Below are 26,590 nucleotides of genomic sequence, written 5' to 3'. Positions count from 1 at the left end.
CCTGCAATCTGTCGGCATTTTTCGCTTATCACTCGGATTTCGTTCACAGCTTCTATTGATAGCTATACTGATAAAAACAATCGACAATTCAAAGGGAACATTCATTAAACTTTAAAGGGGATTAAATAGAAATCAAAGTTGAATTATCAATTAAAGGGAAGAGATATTTCATTATATTTGAAATACCCAATATAGCTGAATATAGTTTATTTTAAAACTCAAACTCAAACTTGATTTAGAATTTACTATAAATATAACAATTTTACTCTTATCCATAGATCAGCTAATATTCCAGTCCCTGTTTTATATTCAAGTATTTTCCCCAAGTGTATTAGCAAAGGTTGAGGAGTAGAAAATGTGTGCGTGCGGTTTTCAAACGGAAGGCGAAGACTTGCCTCGACTCGTCCTTTTTCCATTTGACCCCGATGCCAGGCCAGGATCTGCTCCTTCGCTTCCTTCTTGCGTCTTGCCATTTTGTGCCCCTCCCAAAACCCGCTGGCATCCACCGCCCCTGACGCATTGATATCCCTTTTAATGGATGAATTATTGCCGCACATGCGAAAGTAGTTGCTGCCCAGGACTTCACCCCCTCGATAAGAGCAGGGTTTCCACTCAGCGTCCTGCGCTCACATATCCTTTTCACACAGACACACAGGCACACACACAAACACACAAGACACAAGGAGCATTTGTTTGCATTTCATTTCCTTCAGATCCATCTCTGTGTGTCTTTCGCATCCCAATGGCAGGGATTTGGTTGTTTGTGGGGTTGCAAAATCGTAGCCCAAGGATGGTGGGGGGTGGGGGGTTTTAGTTGACAGGCCATGCTGGAGGTCAGTTAATTAAGGGCGGACGTAGAGCAGAAATAACTCTTTTGCGGCTACCCAAACCCCGTTGTTGGTACACAAGAATTCAGCTGCGCGGGAATGCGCCAAATATCCATAATAATTGAAGGATATTACATCAATAAACCAACACGTACCCACACTCACACATCGCTGGCTGAGTCCTGCATTTTAATATTTCCAAATTTCGCACACACACTCTCCTACACACACCAACACGCATGCTGGCGTATAATTTAGGCTTTGACAGGCGGCCACCACCTACAACGAGGTTAAATGTGCGTGTGTGCGTGTGGCTGCCAAGAGGGGGAGGGACAAGGAGGCGCAAAGGGGCAATGGGGGCGTAGGCGAAAGGGGGTCGAAGGGGTGTCAGTCAGGCGGGCATTCGAGCGCCAACAGCCGACGCCATAAACTAAATTTATTGCAAATATTTCCTCAGCAATGAGCAATTTGTGCGATCGAATCCTGCGCCTAAGTGGGCGCGGGGGTGCGAAGTGCGGAGTGGGGGGTGGGGAGCCTTCGGTGGGTGGTGGTGGTGGTTCGTTATGCCACCCGGCGAACGTGTCGATGATGTATTTCCCCTGTCCAGCACTTGACCCAAACCGGAAGGACGAACAAATACAAACCGGCTATACCACATAAACGAGAAGAAATCCCAGGCTATGAAACGGCATGAAACGAAATTAAATTCCGCTTTCGCGCGGTGTTTTTATTGATTTAGCTGGTCCAGCCTCGCACCTAAATAGTCTATATTATTTTGCACTATTTATATGGCGAAAACTAAGCTCTAACACAAAAAGAGTTCCCCGCTTTTTGTCAGAGAATTACACGCAAAAACCGAAAAGCCGGGAGAAGTAGTCAAATGAAATTACTCATACGCCCAGTGTGCCGCAATCAAGCCCACTCACACAAACACACACTTGCACACTCGCACACACGCACACACAGATAAGGAGAGAAAGAGAGCGCTAGAGAGGCCGACAAAATGGTTGGCCAACGACAAGCGAACAACAACTACTAACAGCAATAACAAACATGAATTTTAACAAAATACAATTTCAATACAATTCAAACTTTCTAACACACACACACACGTAGCTAGGACAATATACACACACACACACAAACACAGGGGCAGCCACGCATAGCAATGCGAATGAAAGGGATAGAGATGCCGCTACAGCATGCCATCGCCCGCTTTTCAAAGGGGATCCTATTTAACCCCCCCTCGCAGCAAACCACAGTGCCAACAGTGCCAGTGCCCAGGCCACCGCCAATCCGAAAACCCCTTTTCGGCCACCCATTCACTGCGCCCCTGAACGCCCAGCGCCGTGCGAATATGAAACTAAAACTTCCTCTACTCATTTCCTGTCCTGCTCCCCCAACCGCATCGCCTGCTGATGATGAATAGAATGGTTAGGGGGGGAGGGGGGAGGTGGAAGGGGTTGCATGGGCGGCGAGGGGATGCGGGAATTTATCTGGGTGCAAAAACTATCTCGACCGACTGTCTCGCCAGTTTTCAGTTGCGTTCTAAATTCATACATTCATTACCATCGCAAAACCATCGCCCACATACCCCACAAACACCCCTCCCCCTTCCTCCCTTCTTCCCAGCCATTCGCAATGAAGTTAAATACAATCGTTGGTCCGTGTCCAAGGGGGGTTGGCGGGGGGGGGGGATAGGTTCTGCAGGGGGCGGTGGGCGGTGGGCGAGTAGTTCGCTGCTCATAAAGTAATAAATTGTACCGTAAATAGTGCGGCGCAAGTGTTCGATGGAAGGACGGATTGCTAGATGGCTAGATGGTTGGATGGATAGATGGAGAGACGGATAGACGGAAGGTTGGATAGTTGGATAGATGGATGTGTAGTTGGGTTGCGTTGAAAAGCCGGAAACTCAAGCTGCTATTGGGGTTCGACCACTGACTGAAGCAATTCATCTTTGACTCGGCTCTTCTTTCAGGCGAAGAGGTCCTTTCAACAGCTGCTCGCAACCGCAAAGGATCCAGCAGCCCTTCCAGCTGGAAAAGGATTAGCATTGTGCCCTTAAAATAGAAGTGTCCGTTTTGGGTCTGCTTCTAAGTCCCCTTCAGTTGGGTAGCCCCATTCTGGTTGCAAGCTTCTTGTTTTACTTGGTATTTAGTTTAAAGCGTTAATGAACCAAATGGAATCTTAACCGATTTCTGTTCAGAATTTATTGCAGATATTAAAGAATATATTAATGATTAATGATGATAAGCTCTCTTTAAATCACATTTCATATGCAAAGCATTTGAAAATGCCTCCTTGTACTGCAGGAAACTTCTTGAGCTATTTATACTATCCACTGTTTTAACATCATCCGCATCGCCAGGCATCAGCATAGTAAATCCCCGACAGCCCCACCAGCTCATCCTCCAGCCCTCTCAGAAGTCCAAGGAGTAGCCCACACCCCGGATTGCCTAATCCCCGGCAACGTGAACCACATACGACCGCATCGTTCATCATTTGGCCGTGCGTGCTGACGCCTTTTTGGGGTGGGCATGGGTGGTCCAGTGGGTGGTGGGTGGTGCGAGTGATGGGGTGGCTGGGCATCAGGCTGCAGCCTGTACTAATGAATTACGCAATCTAAAACTATGTACATTTAATTCAAATTCACAAAACTGTACGCCAAACTAACCGAGACGAACTCCCCCCCAAACACACACACGCACACTCTTTCATATACATATAAGCGGACGTCCATGTGGATTTTCACACACACACACACTGACACAGTGGGACAAACTTTGGGCAAACTTTTTTGCTGCCTCGGCTGGCGTCGCTGCCTCGGCTGCTGTATATTTTGGAATAATTCAAAGCGAATACATTTCGGACCCTTGCCCATCCGAACATCCATCTTCGGTCCAACCCCATCAGCAGCTGGCCGTAGTCGAAGCCCAACCCCGCACCCCACTCTTCCAAAAAAAAAGGAACCCAAACCCCCTGAAAGCGACGCCCCTGAACGGCCTAAGCATTTTCGCCCATTGCCCATTGCCCATTGCCATTCCATTACCGACACCATTGGCGTCAACGTCAGCATCCATCGCACATGTCCTTGCAATTGTTCCGAGTCCTCCCAGGACCACCCACTGAAACCAGGACCCCCCTCCCTCCCTACACACACACACACACAGAAAGTAGGAAAACACGAGAGGGAAAGCGTGCGCAAAAAGCAACAACAAGTTAGATTCCCATATAATATTCGTACACACTTTGCAAACATGTTTGTCGATGATGTATTATACAAAATGCCCATAAAAAGGCCCGCATGAGTGAGACAGAGTGCCCCCGAAAGAGAGGGACAGCGCTATGGGTGTACTCCATGCTAGAGTGAGAGCGTGCGATGGCGTAATCGTCGTTTGTCTCTCTACAAACATGCAAGTGTGTGTGTGTGTGTGTGCCACTAAATCGAAATGCCAAAATGCCCATTTCTATTCCATTCCATGGCTCTGGAACCCCGCATAAGCGATACAGACATTTCGTTTTTTGGGGTAATACATCAAACTAGCCGCATCAATAGCACACTCACACACAGACGCCAACCCTTATATCGCAGTATGTGCGTGTGTGTGTGTGCTGTCCCTGTCCGTGTCCGTGTGTGTTTAGTTGCATGAGGCAACAAGGACAGCGAAAAACAATGGGCCAAGTTAATACGAGCGTGTGTGCCAGTGTGAGATGGAGAGTGTATGGAAAAAGAGTGAAATACTTCATGCAGAACCGAGCCAAAAAACCGAATCGAACAGAACAGACAATGCAGAAGAAGAAGAAGCAGCAGAAGAAGACGAAGAGAAGAAGAAGACGAAGTAGTAAGGATATGGACAAGTTGGGGAGTGGGGGAGGTGGGGATAGGGCAAAAAGTTCTTGCCACCAAAAGTAAAGGAGATAATCTTGGCCAAAGACGAAGTGAGGAGCGAATTGCTTGCCAAGAACGAACATCGCTCACCACCCCTTTCGTACCCAATTTCCAGCATTTCCCACCCCCCTCCACACCCCCCACCATCCCCCTCCTTCACCTTGTGAACTCCGTTCTAATGACCGCCAAGATAGAATGACATTTGGGGCTGTCGGCTTTCATTGTTGGGTCCGTTCTTGTGTTCTTCCTGTGTGCCTGTGTGTGTGTAGTTGTGCGGCTAAGTGAGTGTGCGGCTGTCGAGAAGAAAACTTTAAGTACACAGGACCCAAGGAGTCGGGTTCGGTTTTAAACCAGCCAGAAGAAACAGTGGAACTATTGTGGCTTGCAGATGAAGGGTCATTAGTCTAGTCAGGTCTATAAATATAAAGATAGCGGTGATATAAAACTGCTTTTCATCATCTGAATGTGATTCTCTAGGAACTTGTTAAATAGCATTTTCCTCAAACTAAATTCAAATTTCCTTACAATGATATTTCTACAGAATATCCTTCTTTTATTATATATGATCAACATTTCTATCTAATATAAATATAGACATATGTATGTTTAATATGAACAGAAATGGAATGATTCTTCCAAGAATAGTAGAGATCATAGTTAGTTGTTAGGATAGTTAGGATTTCAACTTTCAAGTTTCCCTACTGTATAGTAGTAGATTCTAAATTTGTAAATTGGTTTTGTGATCTTGCAGTAATCAATCGCATTTCTCACCACTGTGCTTGAGTCCCTGGCCCACGTGAAAGATGTGGCAAAGGGCAACATTTTGGCAACAAGACGCCTTCTTCGGTCCAGGCGCACAACGCCACACAATCGCAATCCCCCGAAACGAAAGCAGTGAAAGGGGGGCGTGGCCGTGGCGGATGTGGGGGGAAGGGGCAACTGCGGTCCAAGTACGTGAAAATTGATAGATGAGTTATGGGGCCGAAGAGTGGGGCCGAAGGGTTCGCATGCATATGTCCTTACACGCACACCCACAGCGAAAGAAGAAGCAGAAGAAGAAGCTGAAGAAGACGAAAGGGAAAGGGCAAGAGAGAGCAAGATAAAGGTCTGTCCCCCCCCCCCTCACCGTCCCCCCTCAAGAGCTATCCCCCTTGCGCCCGCTTCTGCAACCCCCTTAAACTGCTCGTGTAGTTGATTCTGCCCGTCTGTCCGTCGTCCGTCCGTCCGTCCGTCTGTATGTGTAGTTGGGCTTTGCAAGTGGCAATGAGTCCGAAGACGTTCATGTCCGTCCCAGCTGTCCTTTGCCTGTCTGTGTGTTGCTGTGTGTGGCTGTGTGTGAGTGTGTGTGTGTGGCATGCACGTGTCTGTGTGTGAAGGCAAAGCATTTTTCAACGTTTGCCTCGGCAGCCGGGGGCATTAAAAGTTTTCGTATTTATTTTGTAGTCGGTTAACAATATTCCTTTGCTGTCTTACCCGAACCTTACCACCCCCCCTACCCCTCTCACCGCCCACCCACCTAAGCTCGACCGTTCGACCCACTCACACTCACACACACACACTTGCACAGTGGCATAAGGGACACACGTACGTGTAACAGTTTTGTAATTGTATGCGTGCGTTTTGTTTGCGGACGTGGTCTCGTGGATGTCTTGGACTTCTTACACACACACACACACACACACACGAAGGCGTAGGAAAGTGGAGACATGTGGGGGCATAGATAATATATAGTACATGGATGCTTGAGTGTCTCAATGTATGTACGTGTGTATGTGTATGTGTGTGCGGGTCGAGCTGAAAACTTTTATGTGTAATACATCAATTGCAAAAAGATAGCCAAATGCTGTTAACTTTATATACAACTCATACACGACTGCTGTGCTCTGCTGTGCTGTGCTGTCTTGCATATGTATGTGTGTGAGTGGGGTAAGTGGGTGGTTGGGTGGCTGGGTGGCTGGGCAGTGGTGCTTCTTGGTGGTTCACGGGGAGTTACTTACGCTCCTCATGCGGCGCAAGTAAAAGATACATTTATTATGTGCGAAGAGCGATGAACACAAGCGATTTATCCTTTTTAACTTGCCTGTTCGCTTTATCTCCGTGTGTGTGTGTGTGTGTGTGTGTGTGTGTGTGTGTGGGAGTGTATGTGCAATGGGAGAGGGTAATACTGTGTGTGTCCCAACTGGACCACCCACATCTGGACAGAGTGACTAATTTATGGGCACCACCAGCTTGGCTCCGCCGCTTAAGCCCGGCTAATTTCGATACTGGCCCGCCTAAGTAGGCAACACTTTCTGCACGGCATTTTTCTTGGCAAGTTACACACACTCGCCGCAATCATATTAAAAACACGTTGGCCCACTGAAACTTTTCTCATTTCAAAAGTTAAAAAAAAGGGCAGACAAACAAACGGTATTATCGGCCGAGTCCCATCAACATTCGTCACAGGCCAAGGAGCAGATGTCCCCGGAATCCCTGAGTCCTGCGTCCTGCGTCCTGTATCCCCAGCAAAAACTTCTCGACTTGATCTTGGCATGTGTCCGCCTTGAATATGCATTCGAGGCGTCACTTACAATTTGTTTTTTTTTTTTTGCTTTTTTTCCCTCCCGAAAACTGCGTTGTCGATGGCGAATGTCAATGCTGATGTCGGTGTTTGGGAAAATTCAGGAAAAATTGGGGGCAGATTGCCGGTGGATGAGGGGGGTGGGTAGGTGACGGCCATCCTGCCAGTTCATATATCACTCGATGCTGTCCCCCGTCTCGCCGGAACTCCTCCACTGTCGTCACACATGCTCAACGGCAATTTCGCTTTCAATTTCAAATGCTATCTATGAGGGAATGCGAAACGAAGTCCCCGCCCACACTTACAGTCATACTTGTATGTGCAGGGACAACAAAGATAAAAAAGGTAGCGAAAAAAGGGTACCGAACAACCAAAATACCCTAACAGGTTAAGAGTACCCAAGGCTGCTTTGCTAACTGTGATATGGGATGGTTTAAAATATATGAACAACTTGTGACAGCAATAGGACAACTTATATGTTATCCATAAAGTAGTTTAGAAAGAATTAAAATGCATTATACAAATCTTTTCTATTTGGACTGCAAACTGATTCGCCGAAGCAAAGCAGCCTTCAGAAGAGTATCTTAAAAGAAAAGTGGAAGAAAGCAAAGCGAACAAGCAAACTTGTTTGCAAAGTTTAAACAACATTTCGTTTGGCTTTTGGCTGGCCGTACGTGCCAATGCCCCGCCCCCTTTTCCGGTCCCCTTTTCCCGCCCCCGCAGCGGACAAAACTTTGCCATTTTTTTTTGCTGCCTTTTTCCCCTGTTTTTCTTTTGTGGCTGCGTTTTATTTATAAGATAAACAAATGCAGAGATGGATTGTCCCGGCATGTGTCGTCTGACATCTGGGCAGCGTTGACTGCGTTGGCAATCTAAAGTGGGTTTTCCTGCGATATATATATCCTGACCAGTTCGCAGAGTTCCCCAACCCCCATCCCCCAACGAGGAAAAGTAGATAACCCCGAAAGCTAATTAACTACGCGGAGAAGTGGAGTGCGTATCTAATGAATTCGGTCAGCGATTTTACGACACTTGGCCGCATATGAAATCGCCGGCCGAGTAATCCACTTTATCCATAATTCAATCACAACTATTTCTGGGGTCGGAGATCGTAAAACTGCAGGACGTCGCCAATTTGTATCCATCAGATACTTGAGACTCACTATACTCACCCGTTTTATGGCAAAAATTCGCAAATAAAACGGACCATAAAAATTAATAAAAACGCAAGGTCCGAGCCGCAATTTTATAGTTTTATTATCGGCCAAGATTTGGCATTAAGACCGATTCGCCGGTTACTTTCAAAAATTCAAAAGCAATGGAAATATTGCTGAGCGAGCGCTCGTAAAAATCTGAATGGGTGGGTCCGAAAACCATTTTCCACCGCCCTAACCCCGCCGGCCAACAACAACAAAAAAAAAACTTATTAAGTAATAAATTCCAATAAGAACAAAAGGCTGCACGAAATTACAAGAGGCTTTGGGGGCGAAATATGCATAACAGCAATAACAATAATAATAATAAGCGAGGTGATAACGATCGCAAGACATCGAGAAATGACCGTTAAACACACCTACGACGCACCCTTGGCAACCCTTTCGACCCCTGACCCCTGAAGCCTGACCCCTGCCCCCTTGACTCCTGGACAGAGACAAAGCGAAAATGTTTACACATTGGCTCCCCGGGCTGGAATGGCTGGAATATGATGGTGGTTATAATGGTATCAATGGGCCTGGCCCATTGACGCGAGTGATTTATATAGAAAAATTCATTATTTGCCGGCACCTCCTTCTGCAGTTCATTTTCGAAATGCAAAACGAGTCCTGAAACGGGGGAGACTTCGTTATAATGGCGCCTTGGCGCGAAAGGAAATGTTTCCCGAGTCGCGTCGCCGCTTTATCTTTAATAAAGCTAATTTCTATTGCCGCTAACAGGACCGCGACATGCGAGTCCGTCTCCTCCTCGCTCCTCGCTCCTCGGGGGGATCGGAATCTCAGGAAGTCCCGGAGTCGGACTGCGATTGAATGCTCCGCTGGTAATTGATGTGGGTGCGGAGGTTCCATCGTCGACCATCGTCCGGTGCTGCGATGTCTTGCATAAGCCAATGGGTTTCCTTAACGCGAATTGGCACAGAAAACGCGCTCGCATGCGGCCATAATTGATGGCCCAGTGGCAGTTGCTCACCAAGCCCTGGATTTGGCATAGGTGCACACGCCCTGGAATATCTTTAATCGCCGAGGCTTCTTTGTGAACGGAAATTAACAATTACTAACTAATAGATTATTCTAATACTGGCGATATGAAACGCAAGCATTAGTTCGATGCTAGGAATCAGATTTTGAACTATTTGAAACCAAAGAAAGGGTTTTCCTGTTTGGGAACTAGTTATTCAGAATATTACCTCGTATATTATATAATCATACAAGTTTTAATTTCACTGTATAGAGCCACATAGACTTACACATTTAAGGTCTGCTCCATCCACAACAGTTCCATCGCTTACACTCTTTGCGTCTACAAAAATAGACATTTATGATGCATAATTATTAGGAAAAATGAGGTTTTGCATTTTATATTTCATTAATTATGCACAGCCACAGAGGTGGCCAAAAATAAGATGGACACGAACCCAGAGGCCAGACCAACGCACACGAAAAGGCTCCAAAGGCTTCAACCTGGGAGTTCATTCCTCACACACACCACACACCACACCACACACCTGTGTGCCCCCGTGTCCAAACGCATCTTTCACAAAAAGTGCACTTGCCGAGCGGAGGAGGGCGTAAGGACGAAGTGAATCTTACGCCTGATTTGATCCGGGCCACACAATGTCCTCTTGCAGGACTTGTTCTTGTGGCTGTCACTTGCAGGCAGGAGCAGGATGCCTTACACACGTTGCCTGGCTGGCTGGGTGACATCCTTTCGGTTTCCTCAAATGTGACAAATTCGAACTGTGCTTGGCTGGTCAAAGGCGATCGGCAGCATGGCCCATCCTTTCCTGCTCGGCTGGGTCGGAATGGTATGGGATAGGATGAGATGGGATGTCCTGGCTGCACTTGAGCGCCGGCCAATCGACGAGGAGCTCGGGATGTTCTGTTCGCCGAAGAAAACTGTGATGCGGCCATGCATGTTTCATGTGCATCTAAGCATATGCCAGCTCATTCGAGAGACAGGGCCAGCTATATGCATATGAAAACTGCTTAAGGGGGGAGATGGAGATCCTTGCATATTGCATTTTCCATTTTATTCGATTGGATTTTATTGTATTTTTCACTTGATATATTTATGCAGCCGAATTGTTTGCCTTCTCCCTTGAGTTGTCACGCACAAAGGCAGAGCTAAATTGTTTAATTTGATTTCAGTTTTATTTTTTTTTTTTTTTTGGCTGGGGAGGGGGAAGGGGGGTGCGCTCCTTGCGTCATGACCTGCTGCACACCCAGTTCGGCAGAGCCTCTGGCCATCCCAAAAATGACTCAATATTCCAATTCGATGGCCCTCCTGGCATGGGCCTTGCCAATTTTGTAGACATTAAATTGCGTTTTATTTTTCAATATTTATTATTATCGAATATTGAAACGAAACCCAACTGAACTGAAAGTGGAGGTGGAAATGGAAATGGAAATAGCGCTGCAAATGGGCGCGGGCGGAATGCAAAAGGATATATCCGAATCAGGGACGGGGCCAGGTGTGTTCCAGCACGCCACTTGGACTTGGACTACATACCACACACCACATGCCACCTATGTATATGCACAATCGCAGTTCGCATATAGAGTTGTACGACCATCCAATCCGGCAATGGTTCCCTGGCACGCGATACGCTCCTCCACCCCAACCATGTCCATGATCCACCCTTTTCCCCATGGAAGTTCTTTTACCCATCCGATTCTGTGCGTTTTGCAGTCTTAGAACGGAAACCGAACACATCATTTAAATTGCAATCAAATATGTTCTGATTAAAAGAAACAGTAATGAAGTTAGCACCAATAGGTATTTGTGAGTTTCACTGCAACCCTAGAACTTTTGTGTAAATAATATATATCAGTTTTTAGTTGTTTAGATTGTTTGCACTTTTTGTAATATATTTTAATTACTCATTGCCTGCCTGCCTGCAAAACCAAATATGAATGTATAATTATATATACCTAGATATATTATATTACCCGATATATTTGAACTGATACAATTGGCTAAACAAAGAATTCGCCTTCCAAAATATTGGCCCAAACCATGTGTGTGTGTGTGTGTGTGTGTACTTCCGATTGAGGCGGTAGTTGAAGCAATATCCCAAACTCTAGAACTGAACGTGTTCAAAAAAAGAAATCGAAAACACCCAGAAATTGGCTCTAATTGGTAAACCCGAAAATGATTATGAAATTCGAAATACAGCAAACCGGTCGCGATTAATTCAGTTCTGCTGTTGTTGTTGTTGCTGCTGCTTATGATGGAACTCAAAATTGACCCCAAAAACACACACACGTTCCACAATTGAACATCAAAATTGAAGCTGGCTAATGAAATGAAAACAATAGCAACCTTTATCTAGCCTCTGATTTTCGCTTTCCCATTGACTTCCCACTCTCACCCCACTCACCATTGCCACTCGAATTGGAATCCCATTTGGAACGCAGGCACATTCCTGAACGCCAAGAGCGGCATCAAGCAGGAGGTGTTGGAGCCGGAAACGGAAGAGGATGCAGTGCAGCAGCAGCAACCGCACGAGGCCCATGCCGCCGACCGTCGTCCAGCGGCCAGTAAGCTGGCCAAGCTGATGCAGCAGCAGCAGGAGCAGCAGCAGCGTCAACTGTTTGACCAGCGGCGCAGCCACCACCAGCCACACCACCACCACCAGCCGCATCATCGCCACCAGCATCATCATCACCACCACCACCACCACCAGCATCGCATCAATAACAATAACAACAATACGAAAAAGAACCGATCGGCCAACTCCTCGCCCACGCCATCGGCTCGATCGTGGAACGACAGCGAGGAGGATCAGGACATGGACTGCAGCAGCGGCAACCAGCAGCAGAGTGCGCAGCAGCAGCAGCAACAGCAGCAGCACAATAGCAACGAGGATGAGGATGATCGCTCCTCGTCGGCCTCCTCGGCCATATCCTTGACCATGAAGCGAACGCGCCAGGATAGCGAGTCCACGCTCTACCAAACGCTGCTCATGAAGCAGGAGCAACACCAGCAGCAGCACCACCAGCAACACCAACAGCAGCAGCAACAGCAGCAGCATCAGCAACAGCAGCAGCAGCAGCAGTATCTGGACGAGCTGCAGCAGTCGCACCAGCAGCAACTGACGGCAAATCTGTTTATGGCCAGGACAATAGCTCTGAGCAGGTCACGAGACTTTCCGGAACTCTTTCAAAACACCATTGCCGCGGCGGCTGCGAATGCGACAGCTGCATCGGCCAGTCCGGGCAACAATGCCAGTAGACCCGGTGGTCAGGTGGTGGCACCCGGATCCGGACCGGTGCCGGGCCCGGGACCAGGAAGTGCTGCACCCGTGGCCGTGGGCAGTGGCAGCGGCGCGGCAGCCGGAAACAGCAACTACATGCTGCCCTGTCCGCTGTGCGAGACGCCGCTGGAGCAGCGGGTCTTCCGGCAGCACCTGGACCGACACTATCCGCGCGACAGTCCCGTCTGTCCGGTGATTGAGTGCGGCCGCCGGTTCGCACATCCCAACTCCGTGCGCAACCACATGCGGATCAAGCACACGCTGCAGTGGGCCAAGATGAAGGCCATGCGGTCGTCGGGCGGCCCCTTCGCCGGCGGCCCGGACTTCAAATGAAACTGCGAGGCCGTGGGCTAATGCTAATCCGCGTAGTCACGCTAAAAGCTTTCTAGGTTGCTGCTTCTCAGTCAGTCAATGGCGACAATAAATCGAATCTAACTCGCAATCCAACGAGAAATCACCCCCAGTCTCGAGACACTCGCATCTATCGTAGATAGCCAAAAGTAGTCCAAGACCCACTCGGACACTCGGTCCACTATAACTAACAGTAACTGTAAGCGCACGAGAGAGCTCCTTGCCCGATAGCCAACCACTGCGGCGCCTCCTGCCCACCAGTCAGTGAAGCTCCTCCTCCTCCAAGTGGTGAATTATTTGCAAGTATTCAGGTTTCAGTCGGGTTACCAAAAGATGATCAGGGTCTCCTTTAAGGATTGGCTACCAAGAGATTCAGTACGATTCATTCATTGTTTATTTCCTATATAGGATATCCAATTATGAGTGTATTAAGATTTGAAAATTCATGTTTCCAGCGAAAGTAGGATATATTTCACATATATACCAGAGGAAGGGAAGATTCATGACTGGTGGCGGGTTGAACGCTTTGGGTTGGGAAACTTACAACAATTATTACGTTCCTATATGCGATAAAGTACATATACTACAAGTGCAGACACCTACAGCTCTAATACGTTTACCTTAGCCAAGGCAAAAGTAAATCTCAAACTCTGAATTCCTTTACACTAGCTGGATGGGGGTAGTCTGTAGGTCTCGGCTCCAGAAACGCTCCAGTTAAGCATGTGCAGTATTAAAGTAAAAGCTAACGAAACCGAAGAAATACACACCATACACACCAGAGGAATAGTAACATTAATTCATAGAGTTCCGTAAGCAAAATACGTATGATTAAGCCATAGAGGGTGAGATAACTATGTAGATAAAGAGCTAAAAACAAGCAAACAAAGAAACATGATATATAGAAATATATAAAGTAGTTATTATGAATATTGATACTGAAACAAAATAGAATGTGCCTGCGTAATATATTTTTAGCCAAAAAAAAAGTAAAACGAAAAACTGAAAAACAAGTAAACCAAAGTTGAGCATTAAAAAGAGATACGAGAACGAAAGTGAAAATAACACTGAAAAACTGAAAACGATTTGTATTAGAGAAAGTTCAAAATTCAAGGAGATATTTATGTTGATTATCCTAGGTTCACTACTAAACTGTAATTCGAATCAATTGGCGGCATAACACTCCAAGAGCAGACATACGTAAAAAGGTTCCTATAATGTTAATCAAAAACACTAAAACACTAAAAGCTCCAGACTGCAAGCTGGCTAAATGAGGTCTATCGAGATTGCATCCCGATGCTGACTAAATATTAATTCTATTTCGAAGCGGACAATTTTACAATTGTAGTTTATAAAGCCCAAAGAGAAAACCAGCAGCCATAAGTACAGCGATTGTACAAACGTTTGTATGCCGTTTTAGTTTGCGAAATTGTCTGAGGGGCGAAAACAAATGTATCTAGTACGAGTATCTTGTATCTGCGTTGCCTGAAGGAATGTATTTGGAGGCGGCAAATCTATTTTGGTGAACAATAAAGAGCAAACGAAGACTAGCTGCCTTTTTAATTGGTCTCTCTCTAAGCGGAACTTTGTTGAACCCCAAACTAATCTGTACCTAAATGTATCTTACAGTTTCCCGTCGCTCCCTGGAAATGCGCGTCCGAGCCACAGATCCGCGTCCCTGCCCCAAGTGCGGCAAGATCTACCGCTCCGCCCACACACTGCGCACCCATCTGGAGGACAAGCACACCGTGTGCCCCGGCTATCGATGCGTGCTGTGCGGCACGGTGGCCAAGTCGCGCAACTCCTTGCACTCGCACATGTCGCGCCAGCATCGCGGCATCTCCACCAAGGACCTGCCCGTCCTGCCCATGCCCAGTGCTTTCGATCCGGAGCTCGCCTCGCGCCTCCTGGCCAAGGCGGGCGTCAAGATCTCCCCCGCGGAGCTGAGGGCCAGGGCCTCGCCCACCGGTGGAAGTGGCAGCAGCGGCGGTGGCGGTGGAGGAGGCAGCAGCCAGAACAAGCTGGATCTGAGCAACGCCAGCGGTGGACCTATGGACGATGCCGAGGACTCCGATGACGATCCCGAGGACCTGACCACGGGCAACGGCTTGTACGGCATGGGCGGCAGCAGCAGCGATCTGAGCCGCTACCACGAGAGTCTGTTGAGCAACTTCGGCCACGCCAGGATGCGAAATGAGGCGGCTGCCGCGGCGGCCACTGCTGCTGCTCTCGGTCAGCCCAAGGACCTGGGCGTCCAGATGGCAAACAGCAATGCGCCTGGCCAATCCCTACTGGACACCTATCTGCAGTTCATCACGGAGAACACATTCGGTGAGTCCTACCTTTGCAAATCAAGTATTCCGTTAGTAATTCGTGTCCTCTACTCGCGACATTAGGCATGGGCATGTCCCAGGAGCAGGCCGCTGCCGCAACACTGCGCGCCAAGATGGCCCAGCTGAACGCGATGGGTCACAGTCTGGACAACCTGCCGCCGGGCCTTCTCCCCGGACAGTTCGATCTGAGCAAGCTGGCCGCCGGGAATCCCGCCTTTGGACAGAGCGGACCCGGACTGACCATCGAGCCGATACTGCGGCACGAACAGGCAGCGGGAAGCCTCTCGCCGAACCGACCACTGGCACTCCACTCGGGCGGCAGGATGATGGGTCACGATGACATGGCGGAAAACGATGGCGACATGCGGCGGGACGGATCGGAGCCCATGGATCTGGGCCTGGACAACAACCAGTCGGGCAGCAACCATGAGGTGGCCAACTCCGACGCCGAGGAGAACTACTCGGAGGACGAGGGAGTGCACAACACATAGGAGGAGCCAGCGACTCCAGCGAGGGAACCACGAATATGAGCATGAACATGAACATGAACAGTTGTATACCGATTACCCATGGAACATATGTAACGAGTAGCCTTATCCTCATGTATACCAGTTTATGTGTACGATACGATACAATACGATAGTGAAACCTAGGACTAAGATCATATTTGTGCCGCTGCCAGAGCTGGCCTAGTAGAATTCTATGTTGTGCTTTTTAAACTACCCATCTATACAGATATACAAACATATATCCCTATACACATGTATATTTATAATTTATATACACAAGTACCTGCTGTGTATACAAGTCGAGAAGAATAGAAGAGATAAGAAGAATTGAAAAGCCCCAGACAACCCATCCTGCATGAGAAATATAACGTAATGGTAGTCTAGAAAACTAAGTTAGATTTCACATTGAAAGAGATGCCTGTAAATACATAAAAATATTCATGTTAGGCCAACAGCAGCCCCCAAACGATCCGTCGTATTAGTATTGTGTACCAGACGCCCAGACGCCAGCAGATAATTCAGATGTGCCATGCATGCCACAGCCTTCCAGTTCCAAGTCTAGCCAGTCTATACCAGTGCTTACCATATCTCAGGAACACTTGCGGACAAATCCGAACAACTACACCGAACTACCTCAGCCAGCGAAAGAGCTGAAATCCCCTAAAACGAACCTCAGACTTCCATGAGTTGTGACTGGTCGTGCAGCACTCCATCTCCAGGAAACTTGCCAATATTCAGCAGCAGCTCACAATCTGCTCCTAGACTTAGAATCCTAAGGGGATCGGCAAACAAGAAATTGAATGTTTATACAACTTACATACGGTATACAGTATACAGTGCACGCTCGGTATACGTATTTACACTTAAATTATACATACAAACATATGAATGCCTGTACTTATTTGTCAGAGAATTGAATACCTCAGCATACTCAGCATTCGGTCGTTAGCACTCGAAGGTGAACCCCCTTAATGATATCCAGTGCGAATCATATACTTATATTTAAATTAGGCTAGTTAGTTTATGTGGCAGCACCGCAAGCAAGACATAGATAGATGTAACTACTTGTTTCCTGTATGTATTTAGTTTGAATATGCCTCAGTTATCCTAGGTTTATGGTTAGCTTCAATCGGAGATGAGCACAGACTCTACAAGAGTCGCTACAACTTGCCTTATGACCAACATATGTGTTAATTTAGTAATCTTCTACCTCAATTAATTTAAATGTATTTTACTTGGATATTTATTTGTAAGTTCTTAACCGCACTCTCTTCACTGGCATGCGTGTTTTCAAAAAATCTTACTTAAGAATCACCTAACAGCAAGAGCGAGAGATAAATAAAAAAAAAAATAAAAAGACGAGAGTATCTTTAGTTTTTATTATCCCGGTGTAGATTTTTTATTTGGTTCTAGACACTTTCCTCTCACTCTCGCCCAGTTTTTGGCGTAAGGGGAGTGCAATAGATTGCATTTTTTAGGCTTGAAATGCATTTATGGCTAATGCGATTCGGTTAAGGCGTTAGATTAAAATATATTAGTTAAAGTCGTTACATAAGCAATATAAGTAGACATCCATGTGCTTAGAAAGTTATATAAATATTTATTGACATTACAATAAAGCCGCGTTATAAAGACAACATGTGTTTTACTCAAAATATGCGGATCCATTTCATTTGGTAATATTTAAAACTTAACATAGAAGAGACGTTTAAGTACAACACATTAAATGCAGGCGGGCGACCTTTTTTTGATAAAAACCGATGTACTTATTTCATATCTCTAATTGATCGAAACTTTGTATTGGTGACACAAAACTAACTTAAAACCAAACCCATACACATATGTACACTTATAAAATATAAATATAATACCTAGTGACTTATTTAGCTCATTTAGCTGTTTCATATTTTGCGACTTTTTCCCGCAGGACATCCAACTCCTCCTTTCGCATCGCCAAAATTCGTTTGGCGGATTCATACTTATTTTTGATGGTGGAAATTTCCTTCTTTTGGGATTCACACTGTGCCTGTAAGAACAATATTTTATACAAGAAGTACTTGAGTAATGATGCAAATAACAACCTTCAATGCACTGTTCTGCCCAGCTGAGAGGGAGGTAATATTCGAAGTGTCGTTGTTTTCGTTTTGCTTCAGTTTCTCTTCCAAATCATTGATGCGATTGTATCGGGAGCGCAACATCCGAAGCGCTTCCTGATACTTTATGTTCGTCTTCTCAAGGATTGCCTCAAGATCGGATTCAGTCTGAGTTTGGGCCGGTACGGTAGCAGACTTCGCAACCTGTGCTATTTGGTTAGATCCCGGTTCTTTGGACAATGCCGCAGCATCGGTGAGGTCACTAATCTTTGCGTTAAGATCTTGAAGCTTCATCTTAAGCCTTTTCTGTTCAAATCGTGCCTTCTCCTGCTCCTCCAGAACTCTCTTCTTCAGTTGCGCATTCTCGTCCTTCAGCGGATGATGTTTCAGCTCCATGTTCAACGCCGTCACTTGGCTCTCACGAATGAAGAGCTCGCGCTGGCAATCCTGAAGCTTGCAGTTCAGCTCCGCACAGTTGCAGTTGTTGTCTGAAATTGGGTACATTGAGTGGGAAGTCTAGAGGCAATATACGACAACTACTCTTACCAACGGGATCTGTCATGATGCCAATTTCCCGAACGTCGTTCCAGTAAGACTGCCGCCGCTCATCGTGGACGCTGATTCGTCGATTCTTCCGTATTTCGGATTCAGAGGTAATCGATTTCTGCGAATAGACAATACATTTAGAGATCTATTACGGCTAGAGGGGTTTTTACGTTATTTTACCCTTGGTCCAGAGTTTCGATCTAGACTTTTTCTCGCCGCAGGTGCACCTGGCGACCCGTGTGAGGCAATTGTCTCGAAGGAAGCGTTGTTTGGGCTAGCTTTATGTGCTTGTAATGTGCCGAGTTCCGTCTTAAGCTTAGCCACAATATCGTTGACCGAGCACAACTTCTCCTCGAGGTCGCGTTTGTCTTCTAAAAGACTTGAGATGGTACAGTCCATGCGTTCCTTCTCAGAGCGAAAACTGGCTTCCTTTGATTTCTAAAAATCATTTTATGAAATAATGTATATAACTTAGCAATGAGATATCACATTTACCAGAGTTGATCGAAGCTGCTCGCACTCTTTTATGAGTTCCTGAAGCTTACTCCCATTATCGTTGAGCATTCTCAGCTTTTCCTCTAGGTTACGGTTTTGCTCGTTAAGATTAAAAACTTGATTATTTAAGTGCTCCTTCTCCTTTTGGAAAGTAGTCTCATTGGATTGCTAATAGAAATCAAAGAATAATTTTCTGTGAATGATCGTGTGAGCTGCACTATTACCATATCGATTCGTAGCTTTTCGCTCTCCCTTGTCAGATCGTCAAGCTTCTGGTTTTTGACATTGCTCTCATCTACGACCAAGTGAAGCTTTGAAAAATCTTCTTTTAGAGATAGGAATTCTGCCTCCTTGGATGTCAGTTGAGCCTTAAGTCGAGCATTGTCTTCATCCTTCTCCGTAAGAGTGTTCAGCCTTTTCTCCAGCTGCTGTTTAGTTTCTTGCAGATCGAGTAATATCCGGTCTTTGCTATCTTTACTATCACTCTGAATAATGGCATTATTATTATAGATTTTTCATATAATTGTAAGGTTAAGAAAAAGTCTTACCAGATGAGAGCGCAAATTTTCACACTCCTCGGTGAGTTCTCCAATTCTTTTGCGGCCCAGCTCTACCTCCTGGGTAAGATCCGTGAATCTTTGATGTATTTCTGATTTACTGGCTTGCAATTGCTGTTCAAGGTTGGACTTAGATTCTTCCAGTTCGACTAATTTTTCTTTCAGGGAGACACACACCTTATTCTCCTTCTCCCACATGTCTCGCAGATTTTGAGAGTTTTTAAGCTTTACTTTGAGCTCTTCATTTCCAGACTCTAGGTTATCTTTAGTCTCTTGCAGAGAATTAAGCTTCAATTGGAGCTCGGTTATGGATCCTTTCAGATCAGTCGCATCTCGTATGAACTTTTGTGCCTGCGTCGCCATCTGCTCCTCGACTTCTTTGAGCTGCGTCACCAGAGTCATTTGATCCATACTCGCCGTTGTCTTTGCATCCATGACGTTCTTCAGTTCTGCGCGAAGCTCTTGTATTTCCACATCTCGACTCGAGATTCCCTTTTGTAAATCAATCAATTCCGATTGCAGACACTCCCACTTTCTTTTGCAAGTTTGATGACAGTTCATTTGCCTCGGCAAGACAGATTTTCAGGCTTTCGTGCTGCGATACCAAATCGTCGTAGAGAACGATTTTTTGTTGTGCTGCCTTTAGGGCTTCTTCGAGATCGGTTATCTTGGAAGTGAATACCTCAAACTTAGTTGAGAAATCACACTTTTCCATCTCATTCCGACTGCTTAGGGCTACAATTTCAGCTTGGACTTCCTGAAGTTTATCCAGGGTACTATAATGCTCTTCCTTAGCCTTTTGAATCTCTGATTCCAGGGACAACTTCTCCAGCCTTAATTTATCCAGGTCCAGAACCTGCTGGTCGCACTTCTCCTGAAGCTCAGTAATACTTTTTTTCGAAGAGGCCACAATCGAGTCTAGTTGTTTAATGTGTGCTTGTATTTCCAAACTGTTTTGGTCTCGAGTAAGCGATTGCATTTGCAGCTGCTCCTGGATCTTACTGCACTGGTTCTCTAATTCGACGTTGTCCATTTTTAATTTATTGAATGCCAAGTCCTGCTCAGCTCTGGTTTTCTCCAACTCAGTAATTGCATCTGACATCGCACTTCTGTCACTAATCATCTGCTCCAACTTCTTATTCACCTCCTCAAGCTTCGAGGACGCCTTTTCGCGCTCCTCTTCCGTTTGAGTCAATCGCTCCTTTAAGGTGGCTGTCATATCGCTAATTTCCGATTTAAAGGCATCTTCCATTGAGGAAGCCTCAGCTAGCTTCTCTTTAAGGTTTTCCCTGATTGTTTCCATTTCTGCCTCGTGCTGGACAATCAAGTTGTTTCTTTCCTCCTCAGCCTGAGAAATTTGTTCTTGAAGAGCGGATTTAAGCTCTTCCAACTCCGCCTGATAGCGAGCCGTAACACTGGAGAGTTTCTCCGCTGCCTGCAGTAGCTGCTCCTTTAAGGCGGCCACATTGCTCTCATAGCGATCCTTAGTCTCCTGCAGCTCATCAAAGAACTTGGCTTGGTTCGTTTCAATCTTCAGCAGAAACTCCGCTCGCAGGGCACTTATTTCATTATCTTTTATCCTCTGCGCATCACGTAGTTCTTCTTTGGCTGCCCTTAACAAGTGCTTAAGTTCCTCGATTTGACTATCGTAATGAGAGGAAAGTTGCGTCTGATCTGGCTTGGCATCCGCGAGACTAAGAGATTCTGTAGCTTTAAGGCATTGCTCAACGAGTTGCGCATTCTTCTCTTGAAGCTGATCGATAAGACGTAAGTCATCGGACAGCTTCTGCGCCTGGCGATCTAGCAGTTCCTGTTTCTGCTTAGCATCCTCTTCCAACTCGGCAAGTCGCACCTCCATCGATAAACACCGCTCACTCATTTCCTCAAAATCTGTCTGTAGTTCCGCTAAGTTCGCGTCTTTCAACTGGATCTGCCTTGACTGGTGTTCAAGTTCGGCCTGCAGACCACAAACCTGGGACTGCATTTCTGTTATGGCAGTCTTTAGCGTGGCCACCACCTCCTCTTCTCTTCTACCGGGAGATGTGGGGCAGCCCGGAAGTGTATCCTCGTCAGGCGGAACTCGGAGCAGGCTCTCGCTCATCGAGCTCTCCCTTGTTACTCTATCCTGGAGCTCTTCGTACACCATCGTCATCTCCGCATTCTGTTTTTCCAGGGACTCGATCTGCCGCTGGTAGTCCTCAACCTTGTTCACTATAACGCTCTTTTCCAGGAGTGTCGACTTTAGGTCATCCATCTGCTCACGCATCTCGTTGATGTTTGCCTCTGTGGCCTCCATAAGGGCACTTTTCTCTTCGATTTCCTGTTTCAGCTGCGAGATAATATCAAGCAGTCGCTTTTCCTGCTCCATCTCTTCATTTTCCCGGCTAAGTCGCGTTATCTGGAACCTGTGTCGCTTGAGAAAACCTTTGAGACAAATGGATTCAGTTGTATCTGAGTGACGAGTGTCTTCCTCTATGTACTCAGCAGACTCGAGGCAAAGCTTAAGTCCTGGTTCGCTCTGACCCTGTTCCATCATTTTGTTGGCTCTAAAGAGGCGACCGATCCCGGAATGATGCTGCAGCTCTATCTGTTGAATGGACTCAGATAGCTTGGCAAACTGGTGTAGAAGATTTTTGTCAAGGTTGATCTCCTGCTCCTGTTCGCTAAACTCGGTGCTAATTCCGGAACTCCTCATAGACTCAGCGTCCAGACTCGTGGGCCGATTCCTTAGCTCCTTTAGCAGGGCATCGTTCTCCTGGACACTCTCCATCAATTCGTTGGAAAGGCAGTCGTATTCCCGCTCCATCTCCTTAAAGTTCTTCTCCAGTTCAGAGATTTTTGCTTTTAATTCTTGATTTTCTAATTGAAGCTTTTCCACATGAGATTCGGAGGTTTGGACTTCTTTAAGCATGCTTTGGGACTCTTCAAGTTGTTCCTTGAGGTTTTTGATCTCTGCTTGCAATGTCGTGTTGTCGTTCTGAAGCCGTTGAACCTCAGTGTTAGAGGCGCTAGCCCGGCGTTCTATGTGCTCGTATTTCTCCTGCATATCCTGGTACTTCTCCTGAACGATTTCGTGGTCATCCTGCAGGATTTTCATGCCCACTTGCTGTGCCTGCCACTGTTGCTCCAGAGTGTCGAACCTTTGCTGTAGTTGTCCAACGTCCATCTGGGATGCGGATAACTCTATTGAAAGCCGCTCGCAATCAGACGTCTTTTGGGTAACCTCGGCGCTTGCCAGGTTAAAGGCCGATTCCATGCTTTCTAACTTGTCGCGAACCGAGACGATCTCAGAACGGAGCTCATCACACTCGCAGGAGTTATTCTTGGACTCTAAATCTGCGATCAGCTTCTCCAGTTGCTCACACTTTTTGCATGTACTGTCGTCGCCGGCGATGTCTTCTGGCTCTGGGACAATGGAAAGCATGTGGTCCTCCTTGCTGTTCCGTAACACATCGCGGGATAAATTGTCGAGGGACTTCTGAAGACTTTCTATGGTCAACTCCTTTTCTGAAAGTGCGGACAGCAAGTCATTCACGCGAAGTTTTGAGGATTTCTTGTGAGCCTCGAACTCAAACTCAAGGCCCACGGCCCCTTGATTCTCCACTTCCAGTCTGGTCACCGTCTGTTTTAGAGTACTTAGTTGCTCCTCCAAATCGCTGATCTTCGAATTAGCAGCCTCATTGGCCGCTGTCAGGCTGGTTACCTCCTTTTGAAGAGCATCGTTACTATAAGATACACAAGAAGTAACATTTCGTTAAGCACTAAGTGTTTAATAAAATAAATCAAACAGACAGGATTTGGTGAGGAGTTCTATAAACATTGTCATTTACTTTTAAAAAACTGAACTAAATGTTGTTTGCTAGTCTGGTTTTTGAGATGCGCATGAATAGATATGTATGTTAGTTTTTTGGGTGAGTGGTTAAAGCACAGAAGTCGAGTTCATTCTACATCGGATTTTTACAAGGAAGGAACTTTGTTTTGGACGACAGATTCCTCGACAGAAAACACCTCATTAACTCACCGCTCCTTTTCGGCTAACGAATCTTGCTCTAAATGATCCCGCTGAGCTGTAACCTCGACCAGCTTTTCTTTTAAACCCTGCACCTCTTCGCACTCCACCTCAAAGTGCTTCTCTAAGCTGGTGAACATTTGCAGGTCCTGGATCTCCTTCTTGATTTTATCCACTCTGTGCAAGCAAATGAGTGCAGGGATCGGGTCGTATATGGATGCGATTGTTATGTGATGAGTGTTATTGTGAATGATAAAAGCTTGGAGAATTACTTACGTTAATGGGCCCATGGGAGTGAGGGTCAGGTCTGGCAGTTGCTTGCTGATGAACATGGGTTTGTGGACACCTGGGTGAGGGGAGCCAAAGTCAACGCACTCTGCCGGGACAAATTCCTCAGTAATGGAGTTGCACTCGGTACCGATATCTAGGGATCCCAAAATGTTGATGGTCTTTGGAATGTTGTCCCATCGTTTGCCAGCATTTGAAGTGGGAAAAAACACTGGTTTTGGAAGGTGGGACGCCTTTGAAAACTGAACAAGTCGCTCGTCCACTTTGCCGGTCTCTGCTGGCTCCAAATGCGAACCCGATGCAGTGGGACACCAAGTACGGCGCCGCTTTTGCTGGCACTTGTCGCTCAGAGATTGGCTAGAGATAATCTTGTGCATGTCGCGCTTTATTCGTCGCTCCAGATCCTGTACCTTTAGCTGGCTCTCGTTCTTGCGTTCTTCTTCGGCCAGCTTATCCTTTAGCACCTTTATTTCGCGCTCCAGCCGCTTCATCATTGTGGCGTCAGAGACCATCTCGTTGACCTGCGGCTTAATACGGATCTTCTTGGCTCGCGTGGCGAAACTAAGGGTAGACTGCGACTCTTCCATGATTGATGGTTTGATTGTGCAAATGATGGATGTAAATGCATTGCCCCCCAAGGAAGCCTGCAGGATGCGCGTCAGCTTGGAATCGCGGAAGCTGATAAATTTATTGTCCACGTTTTCCGACAGACTCTTGATAACGTTGCTCAGAAAGAGTAGGCTTTTGTTTATATGACCGCCCTCCTTCAAGCGCGCTCCTCGAGCACCCGTTTGGTCCGCCCGCTCCGATCCAGCCAGATCAACCAGGTTCAGCACGCTTTGAATCACTGCGTCGTCATCGCTGCGATCCGACTTTCGAGACTCAATGATCTGTGGGATACATTTTGCAGACTATGTGAATGACAATAACAGGTATCACTTACTATCCTAAAGATGGCGTGCGAACGGCTGGACCGCTCGTTCATGTTAGTCTCGCCCACGGTGCGCTCCTTGTTGCCCATGCATAGCAGGCGCAGGAGGTCGTCCTCGCTGGTTATGATGCACTCCTCGCAGTTCACGTTCACAATCCCGTTGCCGGACTCGTGGATCTTCAGGTCCTGATTCTTCTTGTTCAGCAGATCGTAGATCTTCTCATTGTAGATCTCGATGTAGCCCACGCGCAGCAGAAAGTCCCGCTCCGTCTCACTGGAGATCTGCTGAAAGATCTCCTTGGCGGCCAGCACCATGACGCCCGGGTTCTGGCCGTCGCCCATCATGGTGTACGTCTTGCCTGCAAAGCATGCCCAGTTTTAGGTATATCGCGGTGTATATATAGCACAGTACCCACCCGACGACGTCTGGCCGTAGGCAAAAATAGTTCCGTTGAAGCCCTGCATGCAGGCGTGCACTATGTGCCTGGCCATCCGGTCGAACACCTCCTGGTTGTTGGCGCCCTCGTCGAACACATAGTCTGCAAGAGGGAATGGGATGAAGCCTTGGGGACTAGGATACGCTCTCCAATGTTTAGGTCACTCTCACCGAAGGCAACCACTCACCGAAGACACAGGGCTCCGCGTGGCTGTCCGCCAACTGGATGGAGCGGCCCTCCTTCACCTGCCAGAGCGAAGTGAGCCCGGGCTCGCAGGGACGCACCTTGATGCAGACCTGGATGGAGCTGGCGTTCTTCGCAGACATCGTGGCGGCTTCTCTGTCTCAATGCTTTACGATAAACACAACGCAGTTCATAAACAAACATAAAATTCAATCTTTTACACAGAACAAACAATGATCGACATATTTGTTTCTCGTTAAATTCGAACAAATACCGCTTTGCAAAATCAGGGACGGATTGGCTTCGATATTTTCTTGTTGCGCTCACTAGTTCGATTGGTAAATCTATCGAAATTCTAGTTCCGATAGGGGTTGAAAAAAAAACAAGAATGGAAAGAAGAATCTATTGTCGCTACCTCATATTTATATTCTAAAACTTTGTATTTCATAAAGACTTATAAAGCAATTTATTTATAGGCGTTGTTTAATTAAGACTTTTACGGACAAGCACAAAATTCGATTGCTGAATATTGTTAGTTTTAATAGAAAACATAGGTGAAATCTTAAGCTACTGTTTAAATATCCTAATAAGTTATGTGTGTACTTTTCGTACTTTTTTATTACTGTCTTCCATATCTCTCTTACAATAAAGAACATACTTGATCTCATATCATGTATGAGACTGAATAATGATATAACTCTTTAAAGTAGCCAAGGTATATGTTATTTTTTACTGTAGATGTTGAATAGTGGACGACTTGTATTATTATTTCTTTATGCATTAACCAAAACACTCAGCTTTTGTCTTTATGTAAGTCCACCAGCAACAACTGCTAACAGCTTTTTATAGTTACTGTACAAAGCTATTTGATTTGTTGATCTATCTTATTTTGGAAAAATAAAACAAATATTTTACAACCTGCTAGAATTCATATTAAAGGTAGACCCTACAAGTGTGCCTAGTTTGATTCAAGGCGTTTTCATGGAAGTACTCCAAGACTTTTAGAACAAATTATAATCTACAACGGCTCCACACTCGAAGGCACTTCAAACTAAGACCTCAAAAGTGTTCCCTCTGTTTGTCGCTGTTCAAAAAAATGTTAAAATTGCATTTAA

The 26,590-nt window shown here is 46.3% G+C and overlaps 2 protein-coding genes across 3 annotated transcripts in view; one reads left to right on the top strand and one right to left on the bottom strand.

Annotated features, from left to right (window-relative positions):
- The window catches only part of LOC122626224 (protein abrupt), a 45,932-nt gene extending 29,807 nt beyond the window's left edge, over window positions 1–16,125 (top strand). For both annotated transcript variants that reach the window (XM_043806398.1, XM_043806397.1), the window contains exons 7-8: window positions 14,724–15,425; window positions 15,491–16,125. In XM_043806398.1, coding sequence (XP_043662333.1) covers window positions 14,724–15,425; window positions 15,491–15,918 — 1,130 coding nt within the window. In that variant the 3' untranslated portion in view covers window positions 15,919–16,125. The remainder of the gene's footprint in view (window positions 1–14,723; window positions 15,426–15,490) is intronic.
- Window positions 16,126–17,528: 1,403 nt separating this feature from the next.
- LOC122618207 (kinesin-like protein KIN-7O) lies at window positions 17,529–25,769 on the bottom strand. Its single transcript, XM_043794447.1, is given in 14 exon segments — window positions 17,529–17,962; window positions 18,018–18,517; window positions 18,576–18,693; window positions 18,756–19,013; window positions 19,071–19,169; window positions 19,295–19,364; window positions 19,482–19,555; window positions 19,619–20,155; window positions 20,157–23,352; window positions 23,649–23,813; window positions 23,913–24,814; window positions 24,868–25,214; window positions 25,272–25,394; window positions 25,480–25,769. Coding segments are annotated over 14 exon segments (6,666 nt in total). The 5' UTR covers window positions 25,619–25,769; the 3' UTR covers window positions 17,529–17,824.
- Window positions 25,770–26,590: the final 821 nt, after the last annotated feature.

Source organism: Drosophila teissieri, chromosome 2L, assembly GCF_016746235.2.
Source record: "Drosophila teissieri strain GT53w chromosome 2L, Prin_Dtei_1.1, whole genome shotgun sequence".
NCBI lineage: Eukaryota > Metazoa > Arthropoda > Insecta > Diptera > Drosophilidae > Drosophila > Drosophila teissieri.
Note: the sequence above shows the minus strand (reverse complement) of the source record. Positions and strands in the feature narration are given on the sequence as shown.